A 20100-nucleotide genomic window follows, 5' to 3' on the forward strand; every position below is an offset into this window, starting at 1 on the left:
TTTCTGCTGACTTTCTGACTTCTTCTGACTCTTACTCACTCTTGCTTTTTCTTTCTGTTGTGCGCAAGTTCAGTTTCTATAAATATTCATTTAAAGTCCTGAGAGCCCAATATTGCCCTGTCATTTCCAGACTGAAATTCTGCTCATCTGTTTTCACAATTCAGCAGCAAATTTCAGGGACACCAACAAAGCTCCCTCACTGTCTTGCCTTGCCTGGTCTTGTTGCATCATGCAGATTTTCCGCTTTCCTCAGTTCTGTTTACTAGATCCTCCCAATTATTGTTAGACATTTACACCCACACAGTTTCCTTAAGAAAAGCCTAAGTCAAACCTTTCCTCTTCTTTGTGGAGAAGTTAGACAGAAGATACAATCAACCAAAACAAGAACCTAGAAAAACTGCCTCCTACCTTGTTCTCTATATTTTTAGTTTTCCTGAGTAATATGCTTGCTAAGATCTTTCCTCTCAGCTCAGCCCGCTGCAAGGCACAGCACTCACCAAAACCACAGCTCAAATATATTTTAATTTATATTCTTCAGGTCTTTTTGCCACTTTCTTGAAGAGGGATGTGGTGTGCCCCACATAAGAGCATTTACCTGCCTTTTTTTGTTGTTAAGAACTGTCCTGAATTATAAAGACTTTTCTTTTTGTATTGACTCAGAAAGTAACATATGTGCTGATGAATAATAAGTTAATTTCTTCAGTGAATGTATAATGGGTTTTTTTTCACTGTAAAAAATTTATTTTTTTTTTCACTGTATCTGTTCCTAAGTGTAATGTGTACCAACACACCTTGACCTAACAGATTTCCATTTCATATGAGACCAAACAGGTGGCAACCCCCAATCACTGCCTTCTGATCACTGAGCAGCTTTGATCTACCTAATGTATAATAAATAACATTCTGCATTTTAATCATCTTGCTGCTTTAATACCATTTGTGTTGTGAAGTCTTCTTTCCAAAAACTCCTCTTGACTTTGTTGATCTTTTTTTTTTAATTGGATTATTTTGATCATTTATTTATTTCAACAAATCTACAAGTACACAGATGATATACCAGCTGGAAGTTATTATACTATACACTCACCATTTCCCTATCCACCTTTGTCCTATTGCTATGCAAATCTTTCACTTCTTTTTAATGTTTTTTTTTTTTTATTAATCTCTCAGCAGGAGACTTGACCACATGATCTTTTTGGGTTAGGATACTGGCTGATGGAAAATTCAGCTAGGGTTAAAGTTCTCTAGTTTTTACATGTATGCTTCACTCTACAACTGCATTATGCACTTAGGTTTCAATAAAGACCACAAAAAAGTGCTGTTGTGTTTTTAGCAATTTAGTAATTACATTACTATTTAAATTCCCTGTGCTTAATTCTGGTCAGCCTGAGTTTATCAAAGCAGGGAGGATTAGATCAAACCATGTCTATTAAAAAAGCATTATTGAAACCAATAATATTTACACAGTAAATGAGAATGTAATAACAGTAGCATAGAATAGTGCTGTATTGCTTACAGGTGGGTATTTTTTTCAGACAATGTGATTTATCTTGAATTTACTGAAACCCAGTGCTAAATTTCTCAGCAAATTATGTAATGTCAAACTTAGTACTCTCTTAATGTTGAGTTAGAAAGAGGAAAACCGTAGAGTAGATACTAAAATTGTTCTGGAAAGGGTATTTTAAATTACCTTCTTAATTGTAAACGACACAAAAAGACCAAGTAGAAAAACAGAATTTCAGCATAATGACCTAAATCAAGAAAATAAGATTTGTCTTTTTCAATGTTGGAGCTGGTGGCTGGAACTGATTTATATAAACTGTGCCCATCAAGGAACAAGCAAACCCATGAAATTAAAAATCCATCAAATTGTTTCCAGTGAGAGAATGGGACAGTCTGCCAATGTGAGAACAACCTGTATTCGCTAAGGAATGCAGCCAAAATTTTGTTTGGAAGTAAAATTCAGTTCAGTATGTAGTATGCAATGCACTTGAAGGGTGAGAGGAATGTCACTGCATACTATGTTTTTGCAGTTTACAAACTTGGCAAGATGCTGTAGCATATGTAAATACAGATAAGTCTGAGAGAGAGCAGATGAGTATTCTTCTAAGCCTTACCTTTTACCAGTTTCTTACAGAAATTGCTACCTAAACCATTCCTTGCAATGAGACTGCCAGAAGGAAATGCCATGAAATGCCAGCTGCTTTGCTGGTATCCATTGGATGTGCTTCTTCAGTTAGTTACCTCTGCCAAAAATTGTGCTAGCTTACAAAGTTTTTCAGTGGAAGTAATAAATTTCCTTAGAAATATTGGCTGCTGCAAAAGTTGAACTTGCATCTAGAGCATTCAGCACATTTTAAAAGAAATTATTATATGGCTGCTCTTCATTGGTAGTGATTGGTTTTGTCAAATCAGTTGCTTTCTGGATAGAAAATCCTCTACTTAAAAATAGTTTGATTACCAGCTAATTTATTTGGTAGGCTATCAAGAAAGCTTGAGGGTTGAGCACAGCAAAACCCTTGTGACTATACTTAAAATCAAAGGTATTTGTGCTGACCTAGAACTCTTCTGTTTCCCCCAGTGTAGGGAGATGTTTTTGCCATTTAATGTGATGGATTTACTTTGCAGCCACAGGCCCAACTAGTTTCAAAAATGTACTGCAGTTGTTGCAGAAATTGGGCTGCAACAGCTCCCACATTAGGTCAGACAATTTGAAATGGAAAAAAACCCACCCAAACCAACCAACCAACCAAACAAAAAAAAAACAAAACTAAAAAAACACCAACAAAGAAGTGATTTTTTAAAAAAAATTAATTATACCTGTTTAATCTGTCTATTTGCATAAGCAAAATCATGCCTTAAGTCCAGAGAAGCACAAACTGGGAAGCAGAAGAGTACCCCAACCAGTCTGCTGAAGCACGATCCAGCTCTCAGCTATAAGAGCAAGAGCCACTGTGTAAGATTTGGCCCAGGAAAGAACTACTGTTCTCAGGCAAGACACACAGAGAAGTGTTGCTGTAAGATAACATGTCTCTAGAAAGTCCTAATAAACAAAATATTACCACATTTAGAGAGGTGAACCCCCTTGACTATTTCATAGCCATCATTTAATTAAAAGGCCGTGGAGATGTAGTCCCATTGGCCTGGTTTTCTACAGATTACTAGCAAGTTTCATCTACAATGTTGACATGAACATATCAGAACCAGGCACTTTCTTCATCTCTGACTCAGTAGAGTGCACTGTCATCACCAAATAATAATTTTCATTGCATATGTTCCTTTTTGAAATGTAACAATAAATGCTAACCTCAGTAAAGTGTAATGTTTACTGTTAAAATTATCAGACAAATAATTAAAATATGGCATAAAGCAAAAAAAGTATTTGTTTTGCCAATGGAATACTTTTAATGATGATACCTTATTTATAAACAGGAAATAAGTATCTTCTTTTTTAATCCTAAATTGCACCTATTAGAATAAAACCAAGTGAATACTCAGTATGGCAAACTGCTAAAAATAAAATTATCTGGAGGTTTGAGTTCAGTAGTAAATACACTGATTTGATAAAACCAGTGGATTAGATGGAGTCTAATCCTTCACTCCATGCTTGAACTCTATTTGGCAAAATTCTTAGTCTTTCAGCTTCTCCAAATCTTTGCAAAATTATTTTTAGCCTCAGTAAATAATTTGCTCTGTTAGTAACCCTAAAACAAAACAAAAAAAACCACAAAAAAACCACAAAAAAAAAAAAACACAAAAAAAACCAAAAAAAACAAATTGAGAGGCATGGGTGGGAGGATAATAATTTCAGAAACAGTGACTGTAGATTTTTAAGAATGAGAAATAAGAGCAACAGCAGCAGCAAAACTACAGAAAAGTAACAAGATATTAATTGCTAAACACTGAAAAATGTATTGTGCCCATAAGCAAAAATAAGTTTCATTACTAATGTACAAAAGAAGCTTTACCCAATTTTTATTTAATAGGCAGGAGTGAAGGTTTTTTGGTTTTTTTTTTCCTTGACTGATGCATGTTATTGTAAAGACATTAACTGAAATGGTGCTAACTGCAAAATGGCATTCGTTTCTCAAGGTGGCAACCACCAGGCAGAGCTGTGATGGTAATTGAAAGAAAATTATTTACCTCAAGAAAAGAATGATAATACAAAACACCACCATATTTTCTTAATAAGACAGATAGATTTTGTTGTTTTGAGATCAAGGATGAATGTTCTAGAAGTTGTAATTTTTCCAAGACAGGAACTGTGAGTTCAGATGATCCTTCATTCTAACTATAAGAACACTCAGCAAATCATCTTCTACATATGCCTGTTAAATTTATGACAGCATAAAAGTCCAACTTGTGGACTCTATTAAATAAATAAATTCTCTAGATCCTGTGCATGCTCTGCATTTTTAGTGAACTATGTAGATATAGAGAGATCTTGGTTGAATCTAATATTTCTTTTCTTGAGAGGAAGTTGACAGAAACTGTGTGATGATTCTTATGCCTCATAATATGGAGCTAGGCATTTTTAACTTTTAAAATAACCTAACATTCTGTGCCATGTGTTGAGGGAGATGATTAGGGTGGATAACTCCCCTTAGCCCATGGAACCACAGAACAATCTCAATTGGAAGAGACCTTAAATAAGGTCTTAAGACCTTAAACAAGGCCAAGTGCTGGGTCCTGCACTTTTGCCACAACCCCATGCAGTGCTACAGGCTGGGGACAGAGTGGCTGAGAGCAGCCAGGCAGAAAGGGACCTGGGAGTCTGGATTGACAGGAAGCTGAACATGAGCCAGCAGTGTGCCCAGGTGGCCAAGAAAGCCAATGGCATCCTGGCCTGTACAGGAACAGCGTGGCCAGCAGGTCCAGGGAAGAGATTCTGCCCCTGTACTCAGGGCTGGTGAGGCCACACCTTGAGTCCTGTGTCCAGTTCTGGGCCCCTCAGTTCAGGAAGGAGATCGCGGTCCTGGAGCAGGTCCAAAGGAGGGCAACCAGGCTGGTGAAGGGACTCGAGCACAGGCCCTATGAGGAGAGGCTGAGAGAGCTGGGGGTGTTCAGCCTGGAGAAGAGGAGGCTCAGGGGAGACCTCATCGCTCTCTACAGCTCCCTGAAAGGAGGGTGTAGCCAGGTGGGGGTTGGTCTCTTTTCCCAGGCAACTCTCAGCAAGACAAGAGGGCATGGTCTTAAGTTGTGCAGGGGGAAGTTTAGGTTGGATATTAGAAAGAATTTCTTTACGGAGAGGGTGATCAGACATTGGAATGGGCTGCCCAGGGAAGTAGTGGATTCTCCATCCCTGGAGCTATTTAAAAAGAGACTGGATGTGGCACTCAGTGCCATGGTCTAGTAACTGGAGCGGTAGTGGATCAAGGGTTGGACTTGATGATCTCTGAGGTCCCTTCCAACCCAGCCAATTCTATGATTCTATGACTCTGTGATTCTATGATACCATCCAGTTCCAACCCCTCTGCATGGGCCTCCCAACTCCCACCAGACCAGGTTGCTCACAGCCCCATCCAGCCTGGCCTTGAACACTGCCAGGGAGGGGGCAGCCACAGCTTCCCTAGCAGCCTGTGCCAGTGTCTCACCACCCTCACACTGAAGAATTTCTTCCTTACATCTTGTCTAAATCTGCTCTCTTCCAGTTTAAAACTATTTCCCCTTGCCTACACACCCTTCTGATAAGTCCCTGCCTAGCTTTCTTTTAGGCCCCTTTGAGGTACCGGAAGGTTGCTATAAGCTCTCCCTGGAGACTCTATTTCTCCAGGCTGAACAACCCCAGTTCTCTCAGCCTGTCCTCATAGGAGAGGTGCTCCATCTTCATGGAGCTAACTGAAATAGTTACAACTACAAATCTGGAAATTGTTTGGTTAGTTCAATGTGGAAAAAAGCTCAGTATAGAGGAAAAAATATTTCTATAGAGAATAATATAACTGTAACATTTTTAAAATTATTTTGAGCTCACACAATCATTGATTCAGTAATGATCTATAAATCCTAAAATTCATTGGTGTACCTTTGACCAAAAATGTCAAGGCTCTATGACTTGTGTAGGCAAAGCATCTCTGCTTTTTGTTGCAAGCTTTTCACTAAAATTTGGCTTTGTTGCTAAAAAGGAAATCTTAATTTTGAAAATCTATTCTTTCACTGTTAGTAACAGAAAAACAGAGAACTGACTGAAGATATGCCAGTAGAACTCCAAGGTATCTGAAGCATTTTTGAGGTGTACTGTGAAAAGTGTGGTTCAGTTAAAACATGCAATACTGAAAATATACTTAGACACTGAGTTCTATTAAATGCATTCCCATTAGATCAACTAAACACAAAGTGTAAACTGTGTAATATAGTTTATCAACATTTTTTTCCTATCAGCTAGCATCCATGGGATTCTTTCCTGTAATAACTGCCAGCTCCTGTGCCAGAGGCTAAGGAGCTACAGAAAGATACTTAAATGCAGAAGCTGAAAGGGCTACTTCCCAAGAATAACCATATTGTAGTGAAGTAAATGGAAGGAGTAAAAACTGCCTGGAATCATGTGAAGCATGTGCCAAAGTATAAATTCTTGAGCTTGCCTCAGGAGACTTGAATGAAATAATTTTCTTACATTTAGCTAAGAAACAAATATTTATCTTACCTCAAAAATTGTGCTCCTCTTTACTGAGGTATTTAAGTGCTAACATACATTTAGATTCAATTAGGATAAAATAATATCCATGCCTTAGGACATTGCTCCATGGTAGGTGATACCAACTCATCTGTCTCTGGAAGCACTAGTTAAAGGAGATGTCTGTGTATTTATACTTGTTTTGAATGACTGCATGTAGAAAATCTAATTTTTACTCTTTGGCCTGTACGAGATGATTCTATTGCCACTTGTCATTAAAGGGTACTGCCAGAACTATACGAATAATTGTCTTGTTTTGTAGTCAGGTTAAATTATATTTTTGCATAGAATACTGTTTTGATAAAGTTGATTTCAGAAATATCGGATGAGAAACTCTTCCTTTCCACTGTTCTTTTCTTTCTGTTACCAAGTCTGACCTCAGTTTGGGAATAGTTGCACAACCCTAAACCTGAAACTGCATTTACATGCAAATAGATGATGAGAAATGTCTCCTGAATCAGATGAAAGACTTAACCTGTATAGAATTACTGGTGAGGCTAGTTAGGTGTAGCTGTTCCCTCCTCCCATTAACTTCTCTAAGCTTGTTCCTTTCCCAAGTGCAGTGCTGCACTTCCTTCTCATTTTTGGATCCCTCACATAAGAAATTTAGAAAGAGAGAGAAAAGCAATCATGGTAGGCATGAAGACTAAGCTTTGCTCATTTTAAAAACAGCAGGGTCTTGGGAGAAGTTAAAGACTAACCAATTTTGGAACTAAATCAAAGCTAGTTTGATGTACCAGGGTGAGAGAAACATTGTTTTATTGCATCAGCACTGGGAAAAAGGTTAGGAGTAGACCTCAAACTTATCATATTCTGCTAAGGTAAAAAATCACAACATGCTTGAGATGATGATGGCAAAGTCTAGGCTGTACATACAAATAGGCAGGGCCTCTTCTTAGGATTATATACTATAATGTTAAGTATAGAATATTTCAATCATTGAGGAAACAATATGGTAGCTATAAAAGCTTCAAAGTGTATTTTAAAGCAACAAAAACTACAAGCTCTGTAAGAACACAGCAAAGCACCCATTGCTAAAAGACACCAAAAAATGAGCACATTAGTTCAAAAGTGCAAAGTTTACCTAGCTAGTGCTCTGATCGAGGACTTGCTCCCGTATAGCTGTAATAAAATGCTATAGATGTCATTGTTCTCTCCTAGTAAGTGCAGCCTTACCATTGGGATACCCTAGTACAATCTTCTAGCATGATCTACATAGCTTTTTTTTCTCCCAAATGCTCCATTTTTCCTTCTACATAATATTTTCATAGCAACATTTTGAAAAAAGCATCCTAAATGAAAGGAAAACTTTTCTGTTTGTATGAGTGAAGTGAAGACTGCAAAATACAGGTTTGCTTGCTGTTGAGGTCTACATGTTGATAGGAAACAGTAGAGAAGTTAATGGTTTGAGAAGCCAGCTCTTGTGTTCGCAACACATAATTTCATCCATGGAAAGAAAGATTTTGAGGTGAAAAGAGAGTCACTGAGAAAAAGAGTTTATGAAATCCTGCTTATTTTAATCCCCCAGGAGGCAAAACAGTCACTTACTTCTAACTAGGCACACAAAGAAATGTAAGAAATCGAGTTTGCCTTCATTGTTTTGTTTAATGTATCCTTATTAGTCTGCATTTTTTTCTCAACCTTACTCCCTGAAATCACAACTATTGATTTTGCCATGCAGATGCCTCAAACCAAGAATTTACTATGGTATAATTATTATTTTTCAGGTGTTATTTGTAGATTGTAATGATCAGCAAGCAATTTTGTTTCACTTAAGTTTTTTGGTGGTATTTTTTAATTATTATTCTTTGTATTTTTGTTGCTCATTGTGTTTTTAGTTTGGGGGGTTTTTGTGTGGTTGGTTTTGGTTTGTTTTTTGTTAGTGGTAGTGGTTTTTTGGTTTGGTTTGGGTTTGTTTGGTGGTTTTTTTTTTGCTTCAGAGGGCTTTTTAATACTTTTAGTTATCTAACATTTTGCCAGCTTTATGCTTGTTGATCTTTCTGTTCTCGGAACTATTCACACACAAGTTCATCTCCATTCCAGTAGAGTGGGGATTATTCCTTTTTAAATTTCCTTTATTTCTTGTGATTTTGTATGGAAGCTAGAATAGAGCTGGTGGTATTTACAGGTGTTTACCTGAAGAACTCATAACCTGGATGTGCTATCTACCACTTCCATGCATGTAATTACATGCATGTAATCTTACTTAATCTCAGTCTCACCCTGCTCCTCTTTTCAGGGTCATACACCTGGCATTATACTGCACACACACAGTCACATAAAAAAATAAATACAGCCTCTCCAAATTAGGCTTTAAATGATTGCAACAGGGTGAAGTGTATATATATTTCTAATACATCCAAAATGACAGGCACCCTCTCATTCATCTTTTATCAGCAGCGTGCAAGGCAATGCAACATAAAACACACATAGGCTGCTACCAAGGCTCCATGATACCGATCTCATAGGGTGCCTAGGATTTCAGTTTTAATCAGGTGTCTTTACTGTAGTAAAAGCAGGTACAGCCCAAAGGAATGCAGAGGTTGGGCCATTGTGCCTTTAGCAGGGACAGGCTTACTTCTGTCATACATGCTGTGTACCAATGCTTTCCATGATGTGCATTAAATTTCTGCCAGCTCTGTAATATCTACTGCAGAATTAGTTTTATTTTTTAAAAAATTTTAAAAATAAAGACATTAATAAGGATTCACCCTCTTACTCTGTTCCAAGAGCATCTCAGTAAAACATGTCCCATAAATTTTTAGGAGCTCCACTTGCTGCTTAGGTAGGTGTCAAGTGTGGAGATCAAGCCCTGCAAGAAGCAGCACCTCTTAATCTCTATTCATACAGGACACAGATTGGGTTTGCCTCTGGGAAGACAGTGGTGTGCTCCTTCCCCACCCCTCCCGTGGTGTAAATAACTGATTATAAGTACATGGAGCTATGAGTGTTTTAGTAGGTCTTTAATTTCAAGTGCAATGACAAGGGGGGGGGGGGGGGGGGGGAAATGCAGATTTTTAGAACTATTTTCTTCCTTGCATTTACAGCACTTTTATGGGCTTCCAGTCATAAGGTGCAAATAGGTCACCCAAAAAAGCCCAAACCAGCAGAATGCAAACCAGTGTTCTCTTTTTGGCTCTTCTGAGATATCCATCAACAAATAAAAAATAAAAAAAATTTTAAATCCTGGAGTTTTCAGCCCTTGAAACATATTTAAGACAGATGATTCAGGAAAGCATCATGGTGCCATCCCAAGTGATTCTTAGTATTTATTTATACCAGGAAAAATGAAATAGATTCAAACAGCACAACAGAGTAACTAGATCAAAACAGGGCATCACCACATCTTATATGCAAGACAAGCACTTGCTAATCCACTACAGAGATATGGTAAAGCCACACTTACAAGGAGAACTACACACTTCACAGAACTACTGAAGCAAGCTAATAGGAATATATATCTCTGCTGTCAGTGACAGTAATACTAAAGAAATGTCTCATTAGTTTTACTCACAAAGTGCTAAACTTACAAGCAAACTTGTGGGCTTAGTGTCTGCCCTATTAAGCAGTTTTGGGCAGGGCCATATCCATTTTTTTGTCCAGGTTTCTGTATCTCTCTTTATAATGGAGTAGTGATGACGGTCACCTTCATAAATCCTGTGAAGATTTATACTAAAACAATATTATTTAAGAATTTGTTATTTTATCTTCAGGCTGTTGTTTTTAATGGCTGTGGGACACAGAAAAGGGACAAAAGTCAGAGAACATACTAAAAATGAAAATTCAGTCTTCTCAAACGTAACCATTTGGACAAGCAAAACTACCTGAACATCCACTTCCTATTTTACTTTTATTTTTTTCCTGAAAGAATTTTGGGGTAGTACACCACTATCTAATAATTGTTAGATGTGTATCTAATAATACATATTAGATATCCCCTTAAATACCTAGTGTTCGTAAATGTTGAAGAGAGGACAACTTGATTAGAACTCGTCCAGAACACTGTTCTCCTTCTGATTAAGGTCTCTCTATAGGTGCATAAATTGGCTGAATAGTCCTCGGATCAGAAAAGCACCACAGGGCATTAAAATTCTATTTACTTTGTAATCCTGTTCTATTTTCTACCTGAAGAAGGCTGTCTTTTATGAAATGGTTTAAAATTAAGTATAAAATAAAAATTGGCTTCAGTTACAAATGTCAGAGACAGTCACCATTCACACTGCAAACAGAATATATTTTTACAATGAATTATGGTTATTTTGTGAATTGAGTGAAAAATAATGTGAATTGAGTGTTATTGCATACATTATACATAAAAAGTGTAATTTTGAGGTCAATCAAAAAACAGCTAAGTGTTCTGAGGAATTTGGAGACAACAATCAGAACTACATTAAATAGTTTGGGCTTGTTTTTTTTTTAATAAAATCAAATTAGAAAGTCAATAGGCCTTAATCCCTGAGTCTTTCAACATTCTTTTTTCCCCCTGGATGTTCTTGAGTGGGTAATAGCTTGATTTGGGAGATCAAAGGGTTAATTTGCTTTTCAATTGAGGGATGACTCAGAGTTCCCTTTATTGTTTAAAAAAAAGAGAGTGGTGTGTGGGTGTAAGGTAGGGGAAAAAAGCCAAGAAAATGGATTCACTAATTGGGGTTTTCACCTGCTGTGAGTCTAATTGAATACAATGCTTTATTTGTAACTCAAGGAGAAAGAAGATTATGCAAAGTATGGGAAATTCAGACTGGTTTTTAAATTCCTGTTACTTGGCACTATTATATGGGAAAGAAGACCAACTTAATAATAGCATCAAGCTTCTCTTAAGGCAGAAGGCAGACCAGGAAACTTAAGAAACAGTAAACCAAAGGAATGTGTGTTGGAGTTATCAGTACTAGATACTTCTTGAAAGAAAACAAGCCACTTTTAGTGTGAAGCTACACGGAGTCCCTGAGTATGACAAGGGCAGCTGCTGTCTCCTTGTAACTGACCGTGGGGTTCCTCCCAAGTACTCTGCTTAGCATCCAATTTTTTTATTTTCCCTTAATGAGGGGAAAAGAGGAGGTTGTTGATGTAACACAGTTGACTGCCCACAACCAGTTCATTCACCTCAAAACTAAGCTGTTTGATCTAGTGATTGATCTAATACCAGTGACCAGAAAATTCTCAGAGTCCAAGTTTTCACATAGCAGTTTGTTTTACACAAGGATGAATCCTCTTTTCTATGTTTGTTGGTGTAGTGTTGCAGATAATAGGCAACTGGCAACTACAAATTAGATCTTTTAAAACAAATTAAATTGTGTAGAAACTATGAGACTTTAACTTTTAATTTCATTAGGTTCTTATATGTGTGTTTTGGGGCCTGAGGAGTCTAACCTTGAGCATCTTAGGCTTTTAATCATTCTAGGAAACGCCATGAGGGCTCTCCTTGAACTGCTTGTTGAGCTTTTCCTAAAATCAGGCAACCCAGCTGACTGGGGACTTAAGGGATCCTTAAAATATACTAAACTTGGAATAAAAGCCACCAGCTTTGGTGCTTATATACATCAATGGAATATGAACAGTCCCCGGGATAGACCTGTGGTATAGAAAGAGGGCGAGATGAATTTTCCATGCTTCTAGGCATGCATCTTCCCCTTTTTGCACTATTTTTATAAATATGAAAGGCATCCTTTTCTGGGTGGCTTTACCAAGAAAGCATAGTCTGGAAAGCTTGAAAAACAAGTGAGTTGCAAGGACTCTGCTCTCTGTGCAGCCTTACTTTAATGAATGAGGGATGTAAAACTTGCATGAAAGCAGACTGGCTGCACTGATTTGAAATGCTGGTGACACTAAAAGGAGATTGTTAGCTTTTATTTGTGTACTGAATACTAAGTGGGAATTAATACAAAGAAACATTGCGACAGTTACTCAGCATGACCAGAACTATTTCTTCTGCTTGAAAAATTCCAGGAGAGGAGCTCGTCCTTCCCAGGGAGGCTGAGGCAAGCCCTCAGAAATGAAATTACCTGCTTTCACCCACAAATAAAGCACTCGGCATTTAATGTAAGCGCCAACATTAACAGCTGCGAAGCGAAAATCCGCGTTAAGGCCCATTTAAAATCCGTCTCAGCTTCGGTGCATATTTTAATTAAGTTTCCTTCCCAAGCCCGCTTAAAGCGAACCGCTCTGCCAGCCTCTGAGCGCTCCCATTTCCACGGGGGGAGGCAAAGAATCCCCCTTCTCCCACCCTCCCATAAAGTTCACAAAGGGCTCTCTTAAGCTACCGCATCCAGCAGAGATACCCCCGCAGCTCAGGCTGAGGGAGCGGGATTTTGGGGGTGCTGGGGGCGCTCCGGGACGAGCGGGCACCGGGGCGGGGCGGGGGAGCACCGCCTCCTTTTTCCTTCCCTCCTCCCTCCTCCTTTCCTTCTCACCCTCCCTCCTCCCGGCAGGGCGGCTGCAGCGGAGCGGGGCCGAGAGGCAGCCGCGGTTCTTGGGTCCGGCTCCGGTTCTGCGAACAGCCGCCGCCATGAGGGAGCAGCTCAAGGGGTGAGGCGGGAGGTGCGGGGGGCGGCAGGTGCCGGAGGGCTCGGGGTGTGGTGGTGGTGTCGGTGTAAGTGCAAGGAGGATGGGTCTTTCAGGTGTCTCAGCTGGGTGCTCGTAGTCGTGCCGCGCTCCGTGAAGGTGAGGAGCGGAGGTGTCGAGCCCCCCGGTCTGAAGAGCGCCGAGCGGGGAGCGGCCGTGCCTGTCATAGCTGGGTCTGAAGAAGGTCGCCCTGCTGCTGCTGTCCCGGGTTTTCTTCTGAGGACTTGGAGAGGCGTTTAATTCGGCGCCTCTCTCCCCTCTGGCGAGGTCGCCTTTTGGGGCTGGATGTGCTGGGTGGGAACACGTAGGAGATGGCGATGTGCGGCGGTGGTGGTGGTGGTGGCGGCGGCGCAGGGGCGCGGGGGAACCTGCCGTGGGGTGTGGGGATGGTGGGGAGAGCCTGGGGCTGAGCGAGAAACTCCGTGGATGTGCCGGAGATGGGGAGTGCTGCGGGGGGCAAAGGGGGGAATTGGCTCTTTGCATTACAGCTCCACGGGTTTTCGGGTGTAGGGCAGCGCTGTACAGCGTTACCTGTGTAGCACGTAGCGTGTGTCGTAAGTTGGATCAGGAGGGAACTTTAATGGAATTCTTGAAAACAAGCGTGCCTAGAATTGTTTTACTTTCCCCGGTAATTTCATGCTTAGAAAAAAAAAAAAAAATCTTTCAGGTGAATAGGCAGAAGGAGCTGGCAGGGGGACACCCTCTGGGCTGTTGCGTTCACAGTGCTGTGTTTCTTGTTGTTATACAGCACGCTGTATTGTCTTTTAATAGCTATAGTAAAACACCTTGCAGCCTGGGAAACCGGCAGCATCCCCAGTCCTCATCCTAAGCTGAAGTTGGGCTGAGAAGTGGTTTGTGCAGGCATACGCATACAGAGCCGAGGAAACAAGAAACATGGTTACGTGTAGGATCTTTGACCTTTTAACACTAAGGAATTGTTTGAGGCCATCACTGTTTGAGGCTGGATTTGACAGGACCCTGCAGTGAAATTGCTTTGGCAGAAGTGGAGAGGAGAGGCTTTGAAAAGCAAACAGATCCGTGGAGAGGAACAGCTGGGGGGGCAGGCTTGCTGAGCCTTGGCCACTGAGACAGAGTCCCTGCCTGTGACGGAGTGCACAAAATAAATGTTTAACATCAAGGGGAGAAAAAAGAGCTACTATTCAGTGCTTGGCAGTTGATATTTGCTCTTCTCCTGCTATTCATTTCCAGTATCGGCAAGAAACATTAATATATATCAGTGCCTGCCTTCAGCAGTCGGATAAATCTCGCAAAAGCCAATGAAACATGCTAAAGTCAAATTTCTGCTGAAAAAAAAATTCACTGATCCTTGGCTTAAACAGAAATAATCTCTGCACAGATCAGTAGTCTCTAGGTTTACAGATTATAACAGTAGTCCTTTGTAAAGCACAAAGGGGCACCACCTTTTTTTTTTACATTGGTTATGCCTTCCGTAGCAGTAACTTGTTTTATCTGAGGAATTAATGAAACACTGTAAAAAAGACAACTGTTAAGTCTTCCTTGCAATCTCTTTCATCTACTGTTGAAAACATTTTTGTATTTTTAAATGAGTGGTAGTGTCTATTCAGTAATGTAACAGTTTTAATAACATGTAAGTTAGTCTAGTAAAATCCAGACAACTCTATCATGTTTGTTTTGGCTTTTTGAAAAAATTCATAAAGTGGTTGGAATAACATTTCTTTTTGAAGCTAAAGGTGAGAATGTGTTGCAAGTTGTGCTTGAAAATGGATCCATTCAGGGCTTTGTGAAATACTACTTTAGCTTTAGCTTTTTTGTAACTGTGTAGCTATTTATTTATTTCTACCTGATATTTCTTATTCTGTGCACATCTGGTTCATGTCACCTTTTCTAATGAAGGGTGAGGGGAGAAGCCCACAGAACTGGTTCTGGTGTTACCAATGAAGAGAGATGAGTTCAAAAAGGATTCTGCAGTTGCAACCTTAAATTCTAGACTTAAGAGCTGAGCAGTGAATACACATGAGACTGAATCCTATATACATACATATATACATATATATATGAAATAATAAAAACTTTAAAAAGGGAGGAGGAGTGCAATCAAGAACAGCTAAAAAAATTGTAAATGTTTTGGTGTAGCTTATGCAGGAATGTTGGGGGGGGATTTGTGCAGGAATTCATGTGAGGGGGAGTGTTTCTCTCCATTCCTGGCTGCTCCTGTTGCTGAGAAGTAGTGTAAAAGGAAGCTAAAATAACTATTTTGTCCAAACTGATCAAGTTATAACAAGGGAACCATAATTTAGCTGTTTGTTATTGGCTCTGCTGACAGAGATGAGAGACAAATCTCTGCTGTTGGCAGTAACAGAGGAGTTCACATGGGCATAGTGTGACAGAATTCCCCATGTAAAAATTATCCTTGCTTATATAATATAATCTTCCTTTAATGAAGTGGTCTTGCCGTTCCCGAAGGATGTACTAAGTGAAGACTGTGCTTCCATCCCACCGAATTATCAGTGTATTTAGCATGCCAGTCACACCAGTGCCTAGGTGTCACCATTATCTGTTGCTGCTCTTCTCTTTTTCAGGCCTGATTTTAATTTCCTCTCTACCTTTGCAGCTTAAGTCAGGTGAGAAGGAGGAAAATATGCCACATGAGCACACTTACATTTTTATTTGTTGCAAAATGCCCATGATTTAAAAGCTAGTGATCAATTTAGTTGACCTAAATGTAAAGCTAAATTGAAAAATGTGTCCTCTGAGTATATGCAATATTGCAAAACTATTGGCTGTGCGCACTGATGCATTTTTATGTTGGTGGTTCATTGGAGAAGCATCCTGAGTGCCTATTTCTGCACATATTCTCCCTCTGGTTTAGCTGCTGCTAGTCAAGAGGACTTGCACTACACTTTTCATGTTGTTCTTACTTGCAAGCTGTAAGGGGCCTTGTTCACCAGAGTTTGAAACTCTGGCACTCCGGCAAACGCTTTGCTGCAGACCTATTAAGGATGCTACAGCATTCCCAAGTGTGGTTGAGGCTGCCTGAAACTGCTGAGCTGGCATTTCACTTCAGGCCGTATTCACAATAAGAGCATACAGGCAAATCCTCCCCCACTGGTCCAGCCCCAAAGCTCACAATTAAATGGCCTTTTAAAATGGCAAAGAGGCTTATGAAGAATAGCCTCGATGGAATCTAACCTTTCCTGGAGCTGCCCTTGTGTGCAGAATTGTTGATAACTTTCCGAGCTGAAAACATCCAGTTAAGAGGCAAACACCTTTTAGCTGGAGAGAAATAGCTGCAGCCTTCTTGTGTTCTGCATGTCAAGTACCAGCAAAATCTACCCTGGCTCAGTATGGGCTCTCAACCTCTACAAAAATCGCAGCAACCAAGGTTCAGCTCCCTTTAAAGCCCTTGCTTTTTCTTGCAAGAGCACAGAGGTGTATGAGGTTGAGTGGTTTCTGCTGGGATGCTGAGGATGGCAGTACTAGCTGGGTGAAGGACACTGCCCCACAGGTAGTCACTGCTGGGCAAGAGGTAGGGTCTCTACTGGCTTGAGTTTTATAATCTAAAGGTAAGGGTATTTTCGCTGCATTGCAACTAAGCTTATAAATAAAGCAAAGGGGGGGAAAGAGGGAAAATGGACCTACCCTGTAAATTCAGTCTTGGTTACTTGCAGACAAAATGAATAAAATAATCCCTTACAAAAGATACATCTCCACGGAAATTAATCTTGCATTCGATTATTTAGAAATTAATCTTGCAAAAGAAAAGCACACCAAGTGGTGACTTGGGGTTAATGGTATTAAAAAATATTTGCGAGCAGTTACTTTGACAATGGAAATTTTACTGACAAGATCTTAGGAAAATCAGTTATTTTCAGGAAGATTAGTAAATGCCATATGATTAAGCCGTACACAGTAATTTCACTGATATATGGTTGTGTCTTTTCAGGAAAAAGGAAAATAAAGCAATCAGTAAAGTACTCATCCATGTACTGTTGATTAGTGATTCACCACAGTAGTTTTCCACATCTAAGGTGGAAATCCTTTGGTTCTTCTATCCAGCTCAGGCATGGTATTGTACAATCTGATACAGATTTACCTTTGCCAGGTATCTGTTGTCTTTTAGTGGGAGTCAGAGCCTTTGAGGACTCCTGGGTCTTTGAGGACTCTGGAGTCTGAAGGTGTCTGGTTTTTTCATTGAACAATCTGGAGCTGCCAAATTAACTTCATAGGGAAAGTTTGGCAGACTATTTTCAGAGGTTTCTTGTCACTGTGTGGGTAGGTTCTTTTTCTAGTGTTTACTACATGATCTGGCACACAAACCATGGTATGGTTGCTATTCAAATATCTGCTGCTGCTGGGGCTACTCTGCCTGTGAGGAAGCAAGCCAAGGCAGTCAGGCTTCTGCCTGAGGAACTATTGATCTGAGACTGACATGGGGTGCTAACAAACAGTGCTGACAGGTCTGTCGCTTTGAGTATTTATTTGTGTCTGCACTCAGTGCACCTGAATTGTGGCATCTATGGCTACAGGGTTCTTCTGTGGTGAGTGTGCTCCCCTCCTCATTTTGTGAGGGCTGACGTTGTATAACCAGAAGCTTCTGGTAGCCAAGTTTTCAGTGATTCAATGTGTAAATTAAGCCATTTCTGGTTTTCTTCACAAAAAAACCCCAAAACAACTGTATCCCTGAGTATATTAAAAGCTGCTGGTGTTCTTCAGAACCTGCGTATACCAAGCATGATATTCAGGATCTTGGGTACAGGTGGTTCAGATCTGTGGGTTTTCACTTGGGTTAAAAAAACAAAACAAAACAACAACAAAACAAAACAAAACAACAAAAAACAAAAACAAACAAACAAAACCAACAAGAGACCAGGCTTAGATTTCTGAATGTGATTGCAGCCACGTCCCTTTGCACAATACATTTTTTTACCACAGCAAAGAGCAAGATTGCTTTTGCTCTTCTAGAATCCTCCTCCGTCTTTCACTGCCTTCACCCACCGCAGGTATTAGGGAGGAGAGGGGATGCTGAGGTTGATGAGACAAGAGTTGTTTAAAATCCTATGTTTAACAGGGGTAGCGTTATTGCAACATTTTTCCTCATGTTTACTGCTTGTGATTCCTTCTGTTCTTCCTTGCAGTTACAGAGCAAAATCAGGAAATATCCCACACAGTAAGCTGCTGAATAAATAGAGGTTACTGGGGCAGTCAAGTATTCATGTGGCTTAAGTAAATAGCCTGTCTTTTAAGACAAAAATTAAATGATACTGAGAAAACATGTAATGATTCGCAGTCTTCCTTGAGTAGTGGTGGAGAAGGGCTTCACTGGAAATGTTACCCCTTCTTAGCCTGTAAGAGCTAGAGATGTGCATGGGGACATCATTGCCTCAAAAAGAGAACTCAAGGACCGTTTGTTCTCTAAAAGAGCCTTGCTGTGTTATCAGCCTTGCTGTGTTATCAGTGCACAGTTAGGTGTACAGATGTGTTCAACCAGTTGGCTGGGTTGTGGCTTAGTCTTTTGGAACTAGAAGGTGTGTGTTTCAGGAGCTCCACAGCACTGTGGATCAGGTCATGCTCTCTTGCATGTTTTCTCCCAAATAGTGTATATATTAGAACCAGGATGTTTACTTTTTAAGTACAGGAGTTGTAAATATGATTGCTAGCAAATGTGTGCTAGATATGCTATCTAGATACACTTTTTTTATTTTTATCAATAGTCAGGGCTTTCTTTTAATGTAGCTGAATTGTGTGTGTGACCAGGACTTCATTTGCTGCAGGACAGATAAGGAGAATTTGCTTTAAAGTTTTCCATGATGATGGAAATACGATCATGTTAGCTTTGCAGTAATTTTTTTAAAAAAGCATGAAAATGTGTAACCTTGGGAGACATGAGTTGGTACTATACCAGCAACACTTCTTGTTGGCTTTCTCATGCTGCATGTCATTTGGCAACGTGTCGTGTTGCAAAGACTGCTAGCCTCAATGCAAACACTTGCCAATTTTGATTCTAGTCATATTGCAGCATGTCATAACCCCACTTGAGCTCTTCCCAGCCTTCCCAGCAGCTCTGCTGCCTGGCTCTGCACAGGGACCTCCATGGACAGGGGAGAGGGCCTGGGAGTCCCAGGGATCAAGAGAAAGAGCAGCAGTCTTTGCCAAAAGAGGCCATCAGTATGGGGGGGTGCAGTGCATTGGCTAGAAAAGTGCTGTAGGGTCACTGGGATGTTGCATGGAGATTTTAGTGCAGGTGTTTGGACCAAAAGGAATGATTGCAGCCACTGCATTGGGTAGCTCTTACCTGCCACAGGGGAAAGAGTACATAGGATAAAAATCAGGCCAGATATACCACATGTCTCAGTATCTGCTTAGAATTGCCATTACAATTTAAGAAATAAGCCTTCATAAATGCCTTGCCCCAAGCTTGAAGGATCTGGAGAAGGACCCATACGAAACAAAGGCTATTTAAGAACTGTTTGTTGTGATTACAATTACCTCAAAACATTACTGCATATCTGAATGCTTGCTGTCTTTTTAGCATTGGCATTGCTTTTAATTTTGTTTCTAGAGCCCATGTCTTAATAAAGTGCTTCAAGTTAATGTCTCATGTTGAAAGACAGACCTGCTGCTGAGACCCCCTGCCAGAACAGCTCAAGCTGCTGGTGGTGGTCTGGCACTGAGCTCTGATGTGCAGCCTGGATCACTTGCTGTGCATTGGGGAGAGAAATTTTACTTGGCTAACTTTGCTGTTTTGTATTGTAGCCATGAGACGCAAACGACCTGCTGGGATCATCCCAAGATGACTGAGCTTTACCAGTCTTTAGGTAAGACACCTCTACCAGATGTTTGTTTTCTTTCCAGTCAAAAGAATTTTTAAGGCAAAGATTTCTAGAAGCAGT

The 20100-nt window shown here is 40.1% G+C and overlaps 1 protein-coding gene across 9 annotated transcripts in view; it reads left to right on the forward strand.

Annotated features, from left to right (window-relative positions):
* DMD (dystrophin) overlaps positions 1-20100 on the forward strand; it is a 950620-nt gene that overhangs the window by 855133 nt on the left and 75387 nt on the right. For 4 of the 9 annotated variants that reach the window (XM_030448355.1, XM_030448347.1, XM_030448338.1 and 1 more), the window contains exons 1-2: positions 13075-13192; positions 19964-20025. In XM_030448355.1, the coding sequence (XP_030304215.1) occupies positions 13173-13192; positions 19964-20025 (82 nt within the window). In that variant the 5' untranslated portion in view covers positions 13075-13172. Of the gene's footprint in view, positions 1-13074; positions 13193-19963; positions 20026-20100 lie in introns of those variants that run through there. The other 5 variants (XM_030448312.1, XM_030448319.1, XM_030448327.1 and 2 more) reach the window with 2 other exon arrangements.

This window comes from Calypte anna, chromosome 1 (genome assembly GCF_003957555.1).
Source record: "Calypte anna isolate BGI_N300 chromosome 1, bCalAnn1_v1.p, whole genome shotgun sequence".
NCBI lineage: Eukaryota > Metazoa > Chordata > Aves > Apodiformes > Trochilidae > Calypte > Calypte anna.